Here is an 18699-nt window from a genome sequence, read left to right as displayed (position 1 = left end):
AGGGGAAATTTGTAACTCTTTAATATATATAATCCTGTGAGTACACTTTGATGTTCATCTAAAAATAACTAAATTATACCAAAAATACTACATTTAATCAAATATAATTTAATCTGATAAACTGCTCTAAAATTGAGTATAAGATAAATAAAATGCATTCAAAACAAATAAAAATAAATACGTTAATAAAAAACTTTAACCAGCCAATCCAGCGCTGATCCGGAAGCGACGTACTGACGCTAAAGATGGCGTCAGATTCAAACGGCTTCGGTTTTAGTGCGACAGTAAGTGTTAATAACAGTGTTTTAAACGTTTTCTTTCTAAATGTGTGCTTAGATAAGATGACACTGAGCGTCACATAATGATTAAACACGGGTTTGAAGCTAAAAAAACCCTCTAATGTTGGTTATTTATTAAATAAGAGTATTTTTCGGGACTGTTTATCGTACGAGAACAAAGCTTCATTCACAAAATAATGGAGTTCGTCGCTGACTCGATAGATAGCAAGTTTCAGAGAGGTAAGTGAAAACTCAACAATTTGGTTAGGATGAAGACAGTGTTTTAAATAATTCGGTACACATTTAAGCCAACAAGACTTATGTAAAATGACAAAAATCCCAACAGGAAACACCTGACAAGTATTTATAGCGCTTGAGGATATACGTAGAGATTTAAGTTATAAAGTAGAAATCTTGCGGAAATACGTTTTTGGGGGGGCTCTGTTACTGATGCCGAATTGATCACCTGGTCCGTTTATTCATCACTAGTCGTAACTGTTTTTGTAGAACTTGTATAAGCATTATTATATGTAGGCAATAATTAACTTAGACGATTTGTAAACAGAGCTCGCTGTAATTTCGTGTGCGTCTGCTGGCAGGGCAACAGCAGCGTCTGAGCAACCAAAAGAGTCTCCGGGGTCACAAAGAGGAAATCGGACAGCTTCAGGCGTGACAGTAACAGACATTTAAATGCAATTCCAGGTTCACTGAACTCAGATATGCAGACGGAAACAGCAAAGAGGAGGAGACAACCTGACCGAAGCGAGAGCGGGGAGAGGAGAGCAGAGCCGCGGGATATCGAAGAGAGACCGGCGGGCAGCAGAGCCCGGAGCTCCGGGGAGGACAAGGCAAGGTGGGTGCAGGCAAATTTTAAGACCTAGTTGGCCTTAAAAATGTAAACTTTGGATGATTGAAGAATTAAATTACTGTTTTTTTCTTTAGTTTTAAGATTTAAACTAAAATAAGAGCCAAAAAGGGAACAGTTTCCCAAACAAAGAGGGTCGCAGATGCCAACAGACTTAATAAACTAATCCGTAAGGCCAGTAATGTTGTGGGGATGGAGCTGGACTCCCTCAAGGTGGTGTCGGAGAGGCGGATGCTGTCCAAGATAAAGACAATGTTGGATAACACCTCCCACCCACTCCATGACATGCTGGTCAGTCACAGGAGCACGTTCAGTGAGAGACTGAGAGTACCGAAAAGCACCACTGAACGACACAGGAAATCTTTCCTGCCTGTGGCCATCTCCCTGTACAACGCATCCACTTAACACACTGGTTACTGCTACAACTACACGTTTCTTTTCCAGCTATTTATTTATGAGTGACTTATGTATGTATATATATATATGTATATATTGTACTATTCTTAGTTAGCATATTGTCTGTCTTGTCTTAATGTTGGTTTATAATGGAGCACTGTAACAAAAAATAATTTCCCCCAGGGATTAATAAAGTATTCTGATTCTGATTCTGAAGGGGGGGGGGATTAAAAGCATACTTCGACATATTTTTTAAAAAGATCTTAAAAAAGGCGACTATATAAGAAGTTATAATTTTTACTTACGATAACTCTTTATTGTCATTGCACAGTCATACATAGTACAATAGTACATTGGAAAACTGTCCCACGTACAACACAACACGACAATTATAAATGTTGAAATTAGTCTATTATGAATGGTATAAATGAGTCATAAAAATGTGGGGAAATGAGCTTTAGATTCTGTGAATTTTGAGATAAAAAGTCAGAAGATAAGGTGAAAATTAAACAAAAATGTAGATTTTTTTTTTTTGAAGAATCTGAAGAATATGGACAGAAGGCTGATTAAAAACAATCTGCTCTTTGAAGGTGTTCACAGCATCAGCTAATTTAAAAATTATTATATAAAAAAAAAATCACATTTCTGAGATTAAGTTAAGCTGTTATGTGGGTATTTAATAAAAAAAATTAAAAAATAGTTTCTTGCTTTCTTCAGGTCAAATTTGAGCTTTGACGCTCCGCAGCAGAAACAGAAGCAGGCAGCAGGAGACCGGCGAAGAAGGAGGGCTGAGAGGAAAGGAGAGGAGGAAGAGGAGTGGGAAGAGAGAGGAAGAGGGAAAGACAGAAGCGGAGGAAATGGGGGGAGGGGTGGGGGAGGGAGGAGGGTGGCGTCAGAAGGGCACGATGGGGGCGAGGACTGGAGGAGGCTCAGGTGGAGAGTCAACGATTTGGAGAAAGAGAAACTGCAGCTGAAGGCGAGCCACAACCAGGAGGTGAGCTACAGCCAATCATAACCTGCAGTTCCTCTAATGTCCAGCAACAAAATGTCCAACTTTAAACATGTTTACAGCCTGCTACAAAAACGGTTTGGCTCTCAAGAGCTAATTTCCCCCTTCATGTCATCTAAACAGTCACCTGAAATTGTGACCAAAGATGAAAATCATAATTATGATTAAAAGATATGAAGGAGTGAGAAAGTAGGTTCAGAGTTTTGGAAAAAAAGTGCAAATAATGCATCGAAAATCCAAAATGTTCAAGATAAAAAGATAAAACTTTGGACAGAAATTAAAAATTAGCAAATGATAAATAATCAGCTACAAATAAAAAATAATAATGTAAGTGTGTGTGTGGTTACTGTGGTGTTTAAGGTGTGTCGGCTGCAGGCAGAGCTGACCCGGCTCCGGTGTTCGGTGGAGCGCGGCGAGGCTCAGAGGGTGGAGCTTCAGTACCAACTGACTCTGAGCCGCAGAGATGCCGAGCGAATCACCGAGCTGAGCAGAGACAAACAGGCGCTCACAGGTACACGAATCCAACACACCTTTCTGCTTCATGCTGCGTGCGATCCCCCGCAGGAGCAGGCTTCCCGAAATCGGCCAATTAGAAAAAAGCTGGCAGTGTAGTTTAGTGCAACACATGATGTCACTTTAACAGAGCAGACTTTTAATAGTCCTTCCTTTTTGATTGTAGAGTGATCTGTGAAATGAAGTGCTACAAAGTTCTGTCCTTGTAGAGTTTTTTATGTCGACAAGTCAAAGAAATATAAGAACTCTTCATCTGTACTCAAGAAATCCTCAGCAGGACCGCATCAATCTCTTGATCTATAAATGTCGTGGCTTAGAGCACCAACAGCTCTGACAATGTTTGTGTTTGTGTGGTAGAGCGAGCGGCGCAGCTCCAGCAGGCGGTCGAGGAGCTGCAGAAAGCTCTGGACATCACGCGGCAGGCCGGCGAGGGAGACCGGCACGCTTTGCAGCGTGAGGTGGAGGAGCGAGATCGACTGATTCAGAGTTTCAGTTCTGAAAACCAGAGACTGCACCAACTGCTGAAGGTTAGAGTCACAACAGAAAAGAGCTCTGTCTTCGTGTGACAAAGAAAAACTCAGAAATTCAACTTAAAGATGATTAAAACATTATTTCATTTACCAGCCTAATAATGGGCTGAAAAACAGATTGAATCCAGTATTTCTTCACCCTCAAACAAGTTTCTTGGGGTTTGGTTTGTGTCTTCTGGTCTGCAAGGATCAGGAGGTTGCTCTGGAGGAGTCAGAGACGAGGCTGGCCAAGGTGCAGACGGAGCGAGAGAAGGAGGCCGAGGTGAAAAGACGACGTGCCGACGAGCTAAAGCAGCTGATGGAGAAAGAGGAGAGGAGCCGCAGGGAGAAGGAGGTGAGGGGAGGCCAGACCCTGTTCCTGTTTTTAACATTGGGTGGGAAACGGGAGAAAGAACAGATGTGTGTCTTCTCTCTCCAGCTGCTGGAGCAGAGGGTGAAGTCTCTTCAGTCGAACATCGAGGCAGAGCGAGGTGCTCACCTGGAGACAAAGTTCAACTCTGAGATCGTCCAGGTAACAAACGCGCAGAGTCGGAGCTTTAACATATTCAATTAAAGTGCAGAGAGGTTTTCACTAACAGAGAAAACACATCAATAGTTTTTAAACGCCTTGGATCAGATAAAATCTCTGTGTGATCCACAACTCGAATCGAGGACCAGTTCTAGTTCAGAACCTGTGAAACTGTTATAAATGCAAACAAGGTGAACGCTTTGGTTTAAAACAACATCCCGGCTTCAAAGCAAGCACTTTGAGTCAAAGTTAGGCCCTTTGTAGTGCAATATGGTGTACATCAGTCAGCCATTTAACTTTGTTCCTTTTTCTGTGCAGGAGGTCCATAATGCTCTTAAAGTGTTAGATCATAGAAAATCTTCAGGACTGATTTAATAGATCCTTACTTTTTGACGCTGGCAGCGCATTTTGTGGCAGAGCCTCCCACAACAAAGGAGGTGACCCAGCAGTTGTAACTAATTATAGACCAATATCTGATCTATCTGTGCTAGCCAAACTTCTTAACCTCCTAAGACCCGAACTCTTCCACTGCATGCATTTTTAATTTTTCTTTGATATTTGGGCTGATTGGGACCTGATGAATGTAAAAACAAAGAATTACCAGATTTGTTTTTTACCTGATTTTTGTTTCGAAGAAAAATGAGAGCCACATATGAGGATATTCGTTTAACATTTTGATAGAACAGTAGCAGCATAATGTCCTCGTAAGTGGATATCAGGCCTTGTAGAGCAAAATTGAGTATTTTGGTCTAAATAACCCAAAATGTGATGTCCACATATGTGGACGCCAGGTCCTAGGAGGTTAAAATAAAAACGATTCACTAAAGGAACTCATAAAGAATCACTGAAGTATCATTAAAGTCTTATCAATATATCTACCTTTTCATGTAACCACCAGCTGCGGGTGCGGGACCTGGAGGCGGCGGTGGCGGTGGAGCGGTCCAGCCAGCAGGAGGCACAGAGCAGCCTGGAGCTGCTGAGAGCTCAGTTCAGAGAGGTGGAGAACGCTTACAGCCAGGAGAGAGAGAGGAGCAGCAGCACTGAGCGCGTTCTGGAGCGGTGAGGTCACTGCAGAAAATGCGGCTAAAAAAATATATAAACTGTCATCTGATCTAATCAACCAGTCACATCACTAAAGGCTGGATATATTTTCTTTAGTTGTCTGTAATTGGGATTTCTAACATGTGCACAGGTTGCAGTTAGAGTACGAGCAGTGCAAGTCTGTCATGAGCACTGCTTTGGAAACGGAGAGGAAGACGACCTCCGACCTCTCAGAAAAACTTGAGGGGGAGGAACGACAGCATGCAAACACACACTCACTGCTGGAGCAGGTAAAACATACACACACACACACACACGCTTTAACTTGGTGTGTTCATGTTTGTGTGGCATGTGCATGTCGCGCTACGATCAAAGGGAATATCTGAATTCTTCTTGGTCATTTCTGTGAACTGTGTTTAGGCCGTTCAGAGGCAGTGCAACACAGAGGAGGCGTTTGTGACCTGTGTGAAACAGATCAGAGACGCTCTGCAACAGCACACCAGCGAACCATCAGCGCAACCTGCAGAGGATGATGGGAAACAGAGTCTTCCTGCTGAAGTCCTGCAGCTGCTGAGGATCACGCTCAGCTCATACCAGCAGAGGCTGTTAGACGCTGACAGACAGGTACAGATTCCTCTCGTTTATTTCTGCGTTTCTTCTGGTGAATTGTGATTTTATTCCTCTGCTCTTCTTCTGTGGCAGCTCCAGGAGCTGCTGCTGGTGTCGGAGAAGCTGCAGGAGGAGAACCAGACTCTTCAGCAGCTGACCTCAGATCAGAGGAGTCAGATTGATGTAAGTACAGGTCTTTATCCTAAATGGAATCCCAGACAATGATAGGACTAATGTGGACTGCCAGTGCTGGAAAAGTCGGGAGTACTGGATGAGTTTTCTTTTTTACATAATAAATAATGGTAAAAATAAAAATAAATAAAATCCCAGATTAAAGGCTTCTCATTAAAGTTGGTAATGAATCTCAGTGCTCCTTGATAGACAGAATCCAGCATGTATATAAATCACATGACGTGATATAAGCAGACTTAAGAGTGGAAACACCAAGTTTCCTTTTTTGGATAGATGGGACTAACAAGTGTGTCTCTGTGAAGCAGGGACTGTTACTTTCAAAGGACATTTTTTTAAAGATCTTCAGTACGTTGGTGGAAGGTCAGGGTCTCTGTGTAATCTGTAAAGACATTTTCTGGTTTGTTGGAAGGTATATTTTTATGTCTCAACCTGTTTTTCTCTCTTTTTTCTTCTCCAGGAGTCTCAGCAGGAGACGCTGAAACTGAAGGAGGAGGTGTCTCGCTTACGCCAGGAGAGCTCTGATTGGTCGACACGGAGTCAAAGCCAGGAGGCCGAGCTGCAGAGAGAGAGGGAGGAGAGGAAGAGAGAACTAGAGAAGGAGAGGGAGGAGAGGACAGCAGAAGTCCAGGAGATAACTGAACACTACAAGAAAGAGTCGACGGTGCTGAATCGAGATTTTTAACATTTGTTATGATTCTGGTGCTGCACTAATCTGTCCGTTACTTTCAAACTATTTTTATCTTCTGTTGACTCAATTTAAATGAAAAAAGTGAAAAGTTGTCAGTTAAACACTTGTGTTGTGTGTGTTGTGTGGCAGCAGAGTCACAGTTTGAGCCCGCTCTCTCAGCAGCATGATGTCATTATATCATTACAGCTGAGGATTAAATGCATTACAGCCTCCTCATACTGAGCCTCTGTCTGTGTTTCAGGCCCATCTGTCCTTCCTCTACTGCCTCTACCAGCGCCTGCTGGCTGGCTGCGTCCTCCTCGATCAATCCCAGAGCATTCTGGGTAACTTCACCTGGAAGGAGCTGTGTGATGTCATCAGCGAGCAGGTGGACCAGCTGACCTCTGACCTCAAGAAAGCCAACAACAAGGTAAACCAAGCTGAATTCACCCACTGATACCCATCCTGTCTTCACCTCAAAAACATTCCCCTGCTTTATTGTCCTTTTTTACTTTCATATGAACACAATTTATAAAATAAATGTGTTTTATTTAATAACACTTGAAACTAGAATCTGAAACCAGGATTAAGTGAAGTCCAGATGAGTCTCCCCCTGCTTGTCATTAGAAACAATCCAGGTTTCGTTTCAGTTGTTTTCTGTTCAGCTCTACTCTTCAGACCCCAAGAATAAAAGTATGATTGATTAATCATTGCAGCTCTGATGATTGTTCCTTTGGTACAGAGCCAATAAAATTTGTTGTTAGTGAGATCTTTGTTTGCCTTGACTAACTTCTTTCACACCCAGATCTTAAAGAAAATGCTAATTTTTTAGGTGCAAGTGCCAAACCTGGTCACCACAGGGTTATTTAAACTCTAGTGCGGGGGTGTCAAACTCAAATACACAGTGGGCCAAAATTCAAAACTGGATCAAAGTCGCGGGCTAACATTAATATTTATTGAAAAAAAATCTTCCTCCAGATTTAAGAATGAATCTCTTCTTATGGACTCAAACAAGTTTTGCTGAAAAACTGAGTATGGAACAAGAAAAGCTTAATACTAAACAATATATATATTAGCTGTATAATACCAGTAGGCCAGCTCTAATAGTAATTTGGTATGGCTTCGCGGGCCAAAAGTAAGTAGGCTGCGGGCCAAATTTGGCCCGCGGGCCAGAGTTTGACACCTATGCTCTAGTGTGATCGTGGCTCAAGAGTTGGGAGTTCGTCTTGTAATCGGAAGGTTGCCGGTTCGAGCCCTGGCTCGGACAGTCTCGTCGTTGTGTCCTTGGGCAAGACACTTCACCTACCGCCTACTGGCGTTGGCCAGAGGGGCTGATGGTGCAATATGGCAGCCTCGCCTCTGTCAGTCTGCCCCAGGGCAGCTGTGGCTACAACTGTAGCTTGCCTTCACCAGTGTATGAATGGAAGAGTGAATGAATAGTGGAATTGTAAAGTGCTTTGAGGGGTCCCGAAAAGCGCTATATAAATGCAATCCATTATTATTATTAGTTGCCCTTAAACGTGTTCACTCTGCTTTCATGAGTTAATCACCAGTATCTGTCAATCTCATTGCTTCACTGGTTTGCCTTGATGTTGAGAAAATACATCTCAGGGCCACTTTGTGTCACCAAGAGTCACTTGTAGATGCTGAATGTCATTGTCCTTCTATGGCAGGATGACAAGTTATCATTTGAAGTAGCCTAACAGTTGCATCAGTGACTGTATACAATCAGCAACTGGCTGTCAAATGAAACAAACAAATAAAGTACAATTCTACAACATTTCAACGATGTTTAATTATTTATTATTACGTTTTAATTATTTTTCACAATAAGCTGAATGGCATTCTGATAGTAAAACGTTCTTTTAAACAAAAGTAAAGAGTGAATTCATATAAAAACTAAAATAGAACTTTTGAAAAAGATGTAGTTTAAGGTTCGTCCTTTTTCTTTGTCCTTATTTACATTTTACAGATTTACAGATTAAAATTACTGTGCTGTAAATACAAGAAAAGTTGCGCCAGGTTAATAAATCTAAAATCTAGTAATAGACCAGGGTCTGCCTAGTAGTGACGTAGTGTGTATGGTTTCTGGCTATCATGTCAGAGGGAATCAGTTCCTGTGTGGTCACAGCTTTAGATAACTTGCATTTAGATGTGTTTGCCTACTTGATAACATATGTTAGTCAAAATATAGACAGTCTGAGTGTTGAATTTGAATCAATTGATATTTTGATGGTGAAAGAACTTTACTTGAATGCCAGTTAAATTTCTGTTTGTTTAAATGGGCTTCATCTGATAAAAGTGGCTTTATCTTGTTTAATGCTAGCAAACATGTTGATAAGCAATATAGGAGCGAGCCGGCTAACATTAGCTTCCTGACTATATGAATAAATTGGGGTCTTGTCCAGGACTGTGGCGTCATTCAGAGGCCTGAGACCCTCAGAGTATTTTCACAAACCGGCGAGGTGACACTGAGCTACAAGGTTTCACTTCCTGTACTTGCCAGCTGTGACACATCTGCAACAGTTTGCTGACAGACTGTGAACATTATATTTCCCATGTGGCTAAAATGTTGAAGTGCTCTTCTGCCCCTCCCCCACCCTGTTTTTCTTTCCTCTCTCGCTGCAGATCGCCCACCTGCAGAGCGTGTGCGACAAGAAGAGTGTGTGTGTGCGCGAGCTGCAGCGGAATCAGGAGTGTGTGTTGTCCCGTCTGGAGGAGAGCGTGAGGAGGAGGGAGGAGGAGTGGAGCAGACAGCACACACACACTGTGAGGGGGCTGCAGAGCGAGCTGCAGGTAACACTCACATACACACACACTCATCCCTGGGGTGTTTCAGCGCCTCGTGTACGTCAGTCATGTCGCCCTGCAGCGACAGAGGCACTGTGAGCTGAATCAGCAGGCTGGAAGCAGAAAGATTTCAGTTATCAGTCCCTTTGGTCAGATTCTCCGAAGAGACGAGACGACAGATACAAAAATCATCTCTTCACTTCCAACTTTGTTGTCTCCGAAAGCATAAAATTCTCTGCAGCAACATTTACAACAACAGAAAAAGTTCACCAAAGAGTGAAGAGCAGAAAAAGGCAAAGCTTAATAGGGATTTGTTACAAAGTTATTACAACCTTTGTGTCACTGAGCAGCGTCACACTTTACACGTTTTTTCTCATGAAAACGCAATAAATGCGAAAGCAGAGAAGAAAAGACATGTTGACACATTTCATATTTAATGTAAAGGAAAATAAGTAGCTTTGTTTAACCGTGTAAACAACTGTCACCATTAAAAATACAACAAGCTTTTATTTCAGTCACTGAATCCATTTCAGATATATTCTACTATGATCTTGTAATATTATGGCGACAAAACTATTTTAGAGGCCTAAATTATGACTAAAACTAACTCAGAATTTTCTGTCAAAATGATCACTGCAGTCCACGCTCTGAATAGAGTTTCTACTTATCTATCCGTGACACCCAGCATTAGGGCTGTTCGATATAATGATATATATCGGATGACGATATAAAAACGTCTATCGTTTCATTTTACGCTATCGTTTATTTCGCGGTGTCGCAAAATAAACTGTTTACGGCAATATTTTTTCACCGTTTTGATGGTCACTGTAGTGGCTATATTCATTTCTTAAAGTTCTCTCTTTCTCTTATATTTAATATAACCACACTACGGACGGACAAGCGCCTGTTTTTATGCGTTGTCGTTAGCAACAACGACGGTAAAACCATTGCGTGGCTCCGTCGTCTGCTTCAAAATAAACCGAATCACATAAAAGAGAATGCAGAGAGTTTACGGATGACAACCAAAAAAGAGCCGCCAGGTGCTAAAAAATAAACCTTAGACTCAAACGTTAGAACAGGCTTTTCCCCGCAGCACGCCGTGTAATAAATACTCACACTCTGTGTTAATACCAGACGTGCACAGTTACCTAAGATCTGAAAATGGCAGATTTTTTTTGTTTGTGTGTTTTTACGTTGGAGGCGGCATACACATCAGCTCCGCCCACTTCTATCTCTTTGTTGAATCAGCGTGTTTCTGATTTTGGATGCTAACCCCTCCACGTTTTGTTCCAGCTCTGCCGCTCTCAGTGCGACTCTCTCCGTGATCGCACCTCCTCTCTGGAGCAACGCTGTTCCTCGCTGACCTCTGACCTCTCCCAGCTCAGAGGCCTCCTCTCTCGAAGCCGCAAGGAGTCCTCGTCCTTCTTCTTAGCCTGCGCCCTGCTGGGTGGAGCGCTGAGGCACGCTTACCACCGTCTGTGTGGACTTTCTGAGCAGAAGAAATTCCTGTGCCGGCAGCTAGCAGAGCGGGAGCAGCTGGAGGAGGAGGTGAGGAGGCTGGTTGATGCTCTGGAAGGAGAGAAAGACCAAGAGAAGGAGGAAGAGAAGAAGAGAGAGAGGACGAGGGCAACGAAGAGGTGGAGGAGGACTGTGTGTGCTGTGCTGGCAGTGAGGAGGTGGTGTTCGCTGGCCAGGAACACGACAGTGTTGCTTCGTCTGGAGAGAGGAGGCGGAGCTCCAGCTGTCTGCGTCTGTGGAGGGGCGGATACGGCGACACAGAAGGCTCGAGACACACCAGGTACACACACCTCCACAAACAAGAAAGGAAACACTTTCAGTGTGTTTGTAGCAGCTCAAGGAAACACCGTCTTCAGAAAGTAACACACTGATGTTAGAGATGGTGCTGAGGCACACACAGACTGTGCTGCACTGCTGTGTGTCACTGATGTTGTACAGCAGCTGAGAGAGCAGCGTAAATACTGTGTATCTGAGTGTCAGTGTAATGACAAGCTACCAGACTCACATACATGCTGTGGTGCTGCGGTCCTGTGAAAAACAGTTCAGCCCATGATTCAGTCGCTTGTGGAACGATCTTTAGCAGCAAGAAGTTGAAGTCATCACTTCCTGTATGACTATTGATCTCTCACATCTCTGTGGAGGAAATTTGTCCCACTCTGCTTCACAGCATTGCTTCAGATGATTGAGGTTTGTGCACAGATCTCTTAAAGTCCTTCCACAGCATTTCAATCAAGTTGAAGTCTGGACTTGGTTAATTCGGTGGGATCGTTGTCCTGTCGTATGACCTGGTTTCAGCCAAGCTTTAGCTGTCGGATGCATCTCCTCACATTTGAATCTTAAATAACAAACAGACAGTTGGTATGAGGTGTTTAGTTTTCTCCAAACATGGTGTTGTGCATTATGGACAAACATCTCTACTTTGCTCTCATGTGCCCATCGGTCACATCGTTCCAGAAGTCTTACGGTTTCTTCAGATGCAATTAAACCATGCTACCTTTTTTTAAGAGAGAAGAGGCAGGGTCTTGAAATACCCAACAAGCCACACTTGTTCTGTTGTTTTCTAATTGCACCGTCAAGAACTCAAGCATTTAGCGTGCTAACTGAGGACCATAGAGCCTCAAATTACACTCCGACCTTCAAGTGAATTTGCAGGGAGGTCCACTGCAGCAGCAGCAGGAAGTTTGGCAGCAGCCTCCAATGTTTTCCATGTGGGATTAATCTGTTCTGACTGTAGAGATAGAGTTCAGATTGTTTAACAATGGCTTTCTCCTGCTATCATAGAGGTGCTCACACATGATCATGAGTTTAATTGAGTGCTTTTGATTATCAGCACGTGGCTGCTGCTTAGCCTCTGAATTCCTGTGGGAGCAGTAAGGGTGGACTTAGTTTTTCACACGTCACTCCTGGATTTAGACGCCATTTTTAAAAAGTAAATAATGACACAGTGTGATATGTTGTGTTTTGTAGTTGGTTTGAGATTTCCCAAATTTTAAGATTGAAGGATTTTCATGTCCTGATTTATAAAACCTTAGACTTTTGGCACAGTTAGTTCATTGGCAGACATTAATAAGTGTTTCATTCATGATAAATGTTTGATGGAGTGTGTTTAAAAAAACAAAAGGAAACTGAGAAACTTTTCTTTTTTTTTTTATTTAGACAAAAAGCTGACTGACGGTCGTGAAGGTCTTTGTGCTCGTTTGTTTGGATCTAAACGTCTCTTATCCACCATCCTGACCTCCATGTCTGACCTGCAGGGGGCTCTGGGAGACTCTGGTAACCACAAACACACACACACACAAACACACACACACACACACACACAGACCTCCTCAAAAACATCTTTTTTCTTTTGTTTCTCGAGATTCGTCCCCTCCACTCTTGCTCTCAGTGGCTTGCGCAGGCTTGTCTCGCCTCCTTGATCTCCTCCTCGACCAATCAGAGTCCAGCCTATCATCCTGTGGCGTGAAGGAGGAGACACTGAGCAGCCAAATGAGGCTCGGTCTGAGTAGCCTGACGTCTTTGCAGTCTGACACAAAGGTCGCTAAACACAAAAGAAACTCAATTTTATCTGAGAAACTGTCTCCCTCTGCTGACCTTTGACCTCTGTGCGCCAGCAGAGTTTGGTGTCGGTCCTCCAGCAGCATTTCCTGGTCTTCAGCCAGCGGCTGCATTCGGCAGAGGTGGAGAGGCGGAGCCTGCGGCTGGAGGTGGCCAATCTGAGGAAAGGACTCCGGAAGGAGACGAGCAGAATGGTGAGGCAAAACACGCACACACACACCTGCATGCTAAACACCTTCATGACGTACGTGTGTGTGTGTGTTCAGGTGCCAGACGAGCGTTTCCAGAGTGTGTGTGTGGAGCTCCGTCAGGCTCTGAGCAGAGAGCAGGAGGCTCAGATGCTGATCCAGGAACAGTCCAACCAGCTGCACACGCTGCAGCGGCAAGTCGACGAAAATGCTGCCGAGCAAGCTGAAACACAGCGCACACTGAGACAGACCACACAGGTACGCCACACACAAATATTCACTCTGCTCTTTTTGAACATCAACAACAAGTGTGTTACCTGCAGCAGGTGGGATTAGGCCACGCCCACACAGAATCTGACTCGATCTGGGTTTGATGGACGCTCTATTGAGAACATGTTCACCACTTTGCCTTCTGTCAAACAGCCCTTTCTACAGTAAGCAGGAAGTCACCCAAATTGCTGTCCACCAGACTCCATTCATAAAAACAGTAATTTTACCTCACAGAACACAGAACTGTCTCCTGCTGCCTCGATTGATCAGGCAAGTTTGCCCTGTTACATGACTTTGGTGTTTTGATCCTTTGGTTCAGACACAAACTAGAAAAGTCTGACCGCAGCCCCGTCATCCTGTCAGAGAAAAGTTAAAGTTTAGTTAGTGGAGTTTGGTGGAAAACAATTTATCATCTGTTTCCACAAAAAAGGTGGGTAGATAAAGCTTTAAACACATTTCAAAACCAATGTAATAACTGAGTAAACTGGAACTTAGAAAATGAGACGCTCTCTCTGATGCTATCATGTTTAATGTCAAACTGCACGGATTTTAAATATCCATAAAGGTACAAATCAAAGATCTAGCATTAATTTTCTATATTAATATCCAACAGGAGGAGCAAGCCCCGCTGCTTGCTGTTACCTTACGAGAACCTAGAGTTGTTTACTGTGAGCTGTTTAATGGTGATGTTGTCAATAATTTACCTTCACAGTTAATGTGGAAAAGATGCCTGCAAGCCTGCACAGTGGACACCTTAGCCCAGGTGCAGTATTGGTTACTTTCAGGTAACTCTAGGTCTCTCTCTCTCTCTCTCTCTCTCTCTCTCTCTCTCTCTCTCTCACCAGGTGCTGTCAGAGGCTCGGCAGGAGGTGAATCGGAAAGAGCGCTCACTGAGGATTCTGGGTAAGCACCTATCAGGGATTCAGAAGGGGAAGAAGCAGGTGGAGGAGAGGCTGCAGCGAGCTGAGGAAGAGCTGAGAGATGCCAGCAGGTAGCGGGCCTTCTTTCGCTCCGCCCAGAAGTTTGTTTACTGTGAGATTGTTGGTTGTTGACGTTGTTGTTTCTCAGACGTCGGGACCGTGTGGTCAGCTGCATGAAGGCTGCAGAGGCGAGTTGCAAGCAGGTGAACACATGCGCACAAACACACACACACAGTGAGGTGACCTCACTTTGACTGCTGAAAACTCACTCTGGGCCTCACAGTTGTTGAAACAATGCAGTGTGCTCTTCAGTTCAGGGACAGTCTCGTCCAATCGCAACACTCTCTGAAGGCCAAGCCCCGCCCCTTGCTGTTACCTCACGAGAACCTAGAGTTGAGTGGAGCAGAGAGCATCATGGGAGCTCCTGAGGCGACAGCGTGCCAGGTAGCAGAGCAAGGAAGGAAGTGTCTTTCTTTGCTTATTTTTTCCCTCCTTTCTTCTTCCTTCCTTCTACACCTTTCTCTCCTCTTTAGCCTCCACCCTTCGCCGCTCTCAGTTCATCCCTTCATGTTTCTCTTCCTGTGTAGAGTTTTCTCTCCGCCATCTCTCAGCTCTGCCACACCTGCAGCTCCAGGATCGATTGGCTTGAGCAGGAAGTCTCTGCCCACCGCAGTCATGTGACAGCACTGTGTAGCGAGCTGCAGGATGCCTGTCTCCGTGACAACTTGGCCTTTGTTCCTGTAAGACTCCCTCTCCTTTAAATACTGGTCTCTATAAGCCTCTATCTTTAGTGTAATGAATTATTTTTATACATGCAACAATTCCTGTTTACAATAAATATTACCTTTGTTTCTCTTCAGGTGTCTGATTTCACAGAAACCTTTCCTGTCACTGACGTGGAAATACCTCAAGCTGTTCCCTTCTGTGATTTGTCAAAGAACCCGATGATCACTGTAAACCACTCCCCCTCTAAGGTAAACCCCACCCCTCCATCAAAAGCAAGTTCCTCCCCTACATCGGCTTCTTGCAAAGTCACCGTGGGTCAAACGAAGTTGAAGAAAGCCACAAAAAAAACCAGAGGTCACGTGAAGAGCGGAGGGCGGAAATGATCACATATTTCTATAATGATACAAACCACAGAAGAAGAAACACTTTTTTGAAGTTGTGGAGGCATTCTGATTTTAGAAACTTCTCCTTCAAATAACCAAAACTTTATTCATCTGCAGTAGCGGGCAAACATGCTCTCTCCACAGCTGTCTGGTGACAGACGCCTGAAGGCCAGATGGTCGAGCGTTACGACGGCGACTCGGTGACGGATCAGCAGCTGCCGCTGCCACCAGAGCTGCTGTCACTCAGACGCTACTGCTCGTGTGCTGTGGCCGAGTGCGTTCTCAAACGATTCATGTGAAAGAAAACATCACAGAGAAAGAGTGAAAATTCTTCTTTAGTGTGTTCAGTCGGTTTTACTCAGTTACCTCACTGCAGATTTTCTGTTCGTGTTACTTTTTCGCTCTCGTGTGAGCTGAAATTTTGTTTGTTTGCACACAGAACTCACGAGCAGATACATGTCCAGCTAAACCAGAAAAGCTAAAGAAATATAAATGTATGTTTTTTTGTTCATTGTATTTGTTTTTACTTATTTATTGTCAGATTTTCACTGTTAGGAATTAAAAATTAAAAAAAACACTAAGGAGTGACGGCAGCATTTTCATTTTACTAATCTGTAAGTAACTGAACACAACAAATAATTTTTAAAAGAGTAAAATGATCACAAACAAAAAAATAACCCCAAATAATCTCTAAGGACACAGGACATCATCACAGACACAAAATGAGTCCTTAAGAGGAAAAAGTAGAAAACAAATGACTTAAAGGAAAATTAAAATTATCCAATTAAATAAATAAACTAAGCAAAAAAAAAAAATCTCAGGAACACTGAATGACCACTAAGTTTAAACATCCATGACCTCAGAGCGAAACAAATTCCTCCAAACAAAATATTGCAAAAATAAAAAACATTAAAGATAAAAACTGAAGTTGTGAAAACAAAAGTTTTCCAGCAGGAAAAGCAATCAAGACAAACATTTCATAACTACTGCATCAGCACAATAACTCTGTGTGTGTGTGAAGCCTCAGGCTGTGTGTGCTTCTTTTTTTTATTTGGCATTACCATGAGAGGGCCAAAGAAATGTCCTCGGGCTCTGAGTGTGTGACGTCTTTACAAAGTGACTTAAGCTGCTGACACACAGAGAGCTGCGCTGATTCAGCTGAACGCGACTCTCCTCTTTCCTCTGGAGGGGTTCGTCGTTTTTTTTTCTCTGTCTCTGAGGAGTCCCTTTGAGCTCCCCCTCCTGTCTTACACTCTTCCTTTCATACTTATATCCAACTTATATTCTCTGCTTTTTACTGTTGTCTTGAGTTCTTCTTTGCACTCAAAGAGAAACAAAATGAACTCAAAGAGAAAAGAAAAAATACACATAAGTGCCACTCAGTCTTAATTAAACTTCAGCTCTTATCGATACAAAGACCGTTTTCATTGGGCGTAACATGACCTGCTGACCTGCTCTCACCTTTTCAGTTATGAGTCCTGGTGGCCAGTCCTTCCCAGCTTACTTTTTTTAGAGTATTTATTTGTCACAGATTACACAGTTTTAGTTTTATTTAGCATGCAAGCTTTAAAGTCTATCAAAGAAACTGCTGGTGTGCACAGAAAGCTTTTTCCTTGACAGTCACTGGAATCGGGTAAAAGCTGTCTCCCTCCTTCAGCTGTTGACTCCTCTGTCATTTGCTTTGAAAGGAGTGGGTAGCTTAGCTTAGCATCACAGAGAGGACAGCTGGGTTAGTGTTTTCCACCAAAAGAAAAGTGACAGGTTCATTGAACAGGAGGCAGCGGTCAGAGTTTGTCCCGCTCTCAAACGACAGATTAAGTTTAATTCCTGATGAAGCAGCAGCTTCTCTCATAGAAAACCAGATTCAAATGACAAATCTGAGGCCAGCTGAGGAGCTGTGAATTCCCTCACAGGATAAAAAATGTAATCCAGAAACAAAGATAAGCTCCGGCATGCAGCGACACAACAGGATCGCCAGCTTTAACCGCTTCGACTCGTGCCACAGTGACCAGCAGCTGCACTTGAGGCTACTTATCTCAGCGTTTCCCAGAAAATTACATACAAACACAATGTCTCCTGTGACTGTTAGAATCTGTGAAGTAAAAATATTTCCACTGGGGACGAAAACCTGATAGTATCTATCCACAATATTGGCTCTTCTCGTAGTTAAAGCCTTTGCTTTAAAATGTCACAGTCTACAAAGGAAGGATGTGACGGAGTGGCCATATGTCAATAACAGAACGCTAACCTCCATGGAATAATATCCAGGAGGTTTCCAATGAAGCAAACTGTTTCTGCGCTTTTTATTTGTAATTCTTAAACCTCTACAGAGTTCAGGCAAATTTGTTAAGGACTACTTTCATGTTTAAATGCATGAAATATAGCAGAATATACTGTGTATGAGATCAGGGACTTCAAAAACGAAACAAATTGACAAACTTTATCTTTACAGTCAGTTTGAGACGTTTGCAGGTGTGAAGATCTGAAAGGGGAAAATTGTTTTGGCTCAATGGTAGTCCAGAGAGTCAAAGGCAAATCAAAAGGTGCACCTTGATGGTATATTAAAGAATTATCTGAGAACCCTAGGCCTATAATGGTTAGTAGTGTTTCAATGGTGTTTGATGGACTATGAGTCCAAGTGCTTGGGTATATTGTTCATGGTGATCTGGATATTTGTTGAGTAAGTAATTGGTTTTCAGTTTTGAGGTTCAAATATTACAAGTTCGTTCTGATTCTGTTTGTTCTTTGGTCGTGGAAATTTGATTATGGAAGGTTATACCATTTCTCTCTTTAGAGAGTGCCAAAATCGAAGCCCTTAATATTCAAGAGAACACTAGAACTGTGTGGTAATTACCTTCTCAAATGGTTTAAATCATCTGTAAAATTGTCCAGTTTTTCTTCTTAACCATAGTCGTTCCTCTGAAACTTGTTAAAGATCAGTAAATACAGCTACTTCATTTGCAGGATGACTTTAGGATTGCAAACCTGCCGTTTGCAGATGGGTGGAGTATCGTTACCCATTGGCAGCCACATTAAAGTATTAATAATAAGCCCTGACTTGTTTCATGTGATGAATCGGCCTCTGCTCTGAAGTCTGATGTCTGATGTGACACCGCGAAATGTCAAACAGCAACTTAATCCCATGTTATCCTTTCACACACATGACAGACGTTAATCCGCAGCACGATCCTCAAACTGTAACAGGATTAAAGACCTGAAAGGGCCGCCTTTTCATGGG

The 18699-nt window shown here is 43.0% G+C and overlaps 1 protein-coding gene across 3 annotated transcripts; it reads left to right on the top strand.

Moving 5' to 3' along the window:
* The first annotated feature begins 234 nt into the window (after window positions 1-234).
* On the top strand, window positions 235-16042 carry ccdc171 (coiled-coil domain containing 171). Of its 3 annotated transcripts, XM_084923099.1 has the most exons (24): window positions 248-518; window positions 981-1131; window positions 2257-2533; window positions 2909-3059; window positions 3419-3588; window positions 3779-3925; window positions 4010-4102; window positions 4998-5158; window positions 5292-5430; window positions 5561-5764; window positions 5843-5932; window positions 6399-6602; window positions 6871-7038; window positions 9237-9404; window positions 10692-11196; window positions 12573-12689; window positions 12778-12953; window positions 13034-13168; window positions 13241-13420; window positions 14278-14423; window positions 14501-14555; window positions 14665-14796; window positions 14940-15092; window positions 15213-16042. In XM_084923099.1, the coding sequence occupies exons 1-24, from the start codon at window positions 476-478 to the stop codon at window positions 15459-15461; spliced, it is 4014 nt and encodes a 1337-aa protein (XP_084779225.1). In that variant the 5' UTR covers window positions 248-475; the 3' UTR covers window positions 15462-16042. The 3 variants fall into 3 exon arrangements, with proteins under 3 accessions (XP_084779224.1, XP_084779225.1, XP_084779222.1); XM_084923098.1 differs by having other exon boundaries at window positions 235-284; window positions 13034-13420; XM_084923096.1 differs by having other exon boundaries at window positions 13034-13420.
* Window positions 16043-18699: the final 2657 nt, after the last annotated feature.

Source organism: Perissodus microlepis, chromosome 3 (genome assembly GCF_051167445.1).
Source record: "Perissodus microlepis isolate ML-2025 ecotype Zambia chromosome 3, ASM5116744v1, whole genome shotgun sequence".
Taxonomy (NCBI): Eukaryota; Metazoa; Chordata; class Actinopteri; order Cichliformes; family Cichlidae; genus Perissodus; species Perissodus microlepis.
Note: the sequence above shows the minus strand (reverse complement) of the source record. Positions and strands in the feature narration are given on the sequence as shown.

Excerpts from the sequence above, each read along its gene's own strand:
- ccdc171 (XM_084923096.1), top strand. The coding sequence starts at position 476 with ATGGAGTTCGTCGCTGACTCGATAGATAGCAAGTTTCAGAGAG. Across the intron at positions 3,060-3,418 it reads AGACAAACAGGCGCTCACAG|AGCGAGCGGCGCAGCTCCAG; the intron begins GTACACGAATCC and ends TTTGTGTGGTAG. Across the intron at positions 4,103-4,997 it reads TCAACTCTGAGATCGTCCAG|CTGCGGGTGCGGGACCTGGA; the intron begins GTAACAAACGCG and ends TGTAACCACCAG.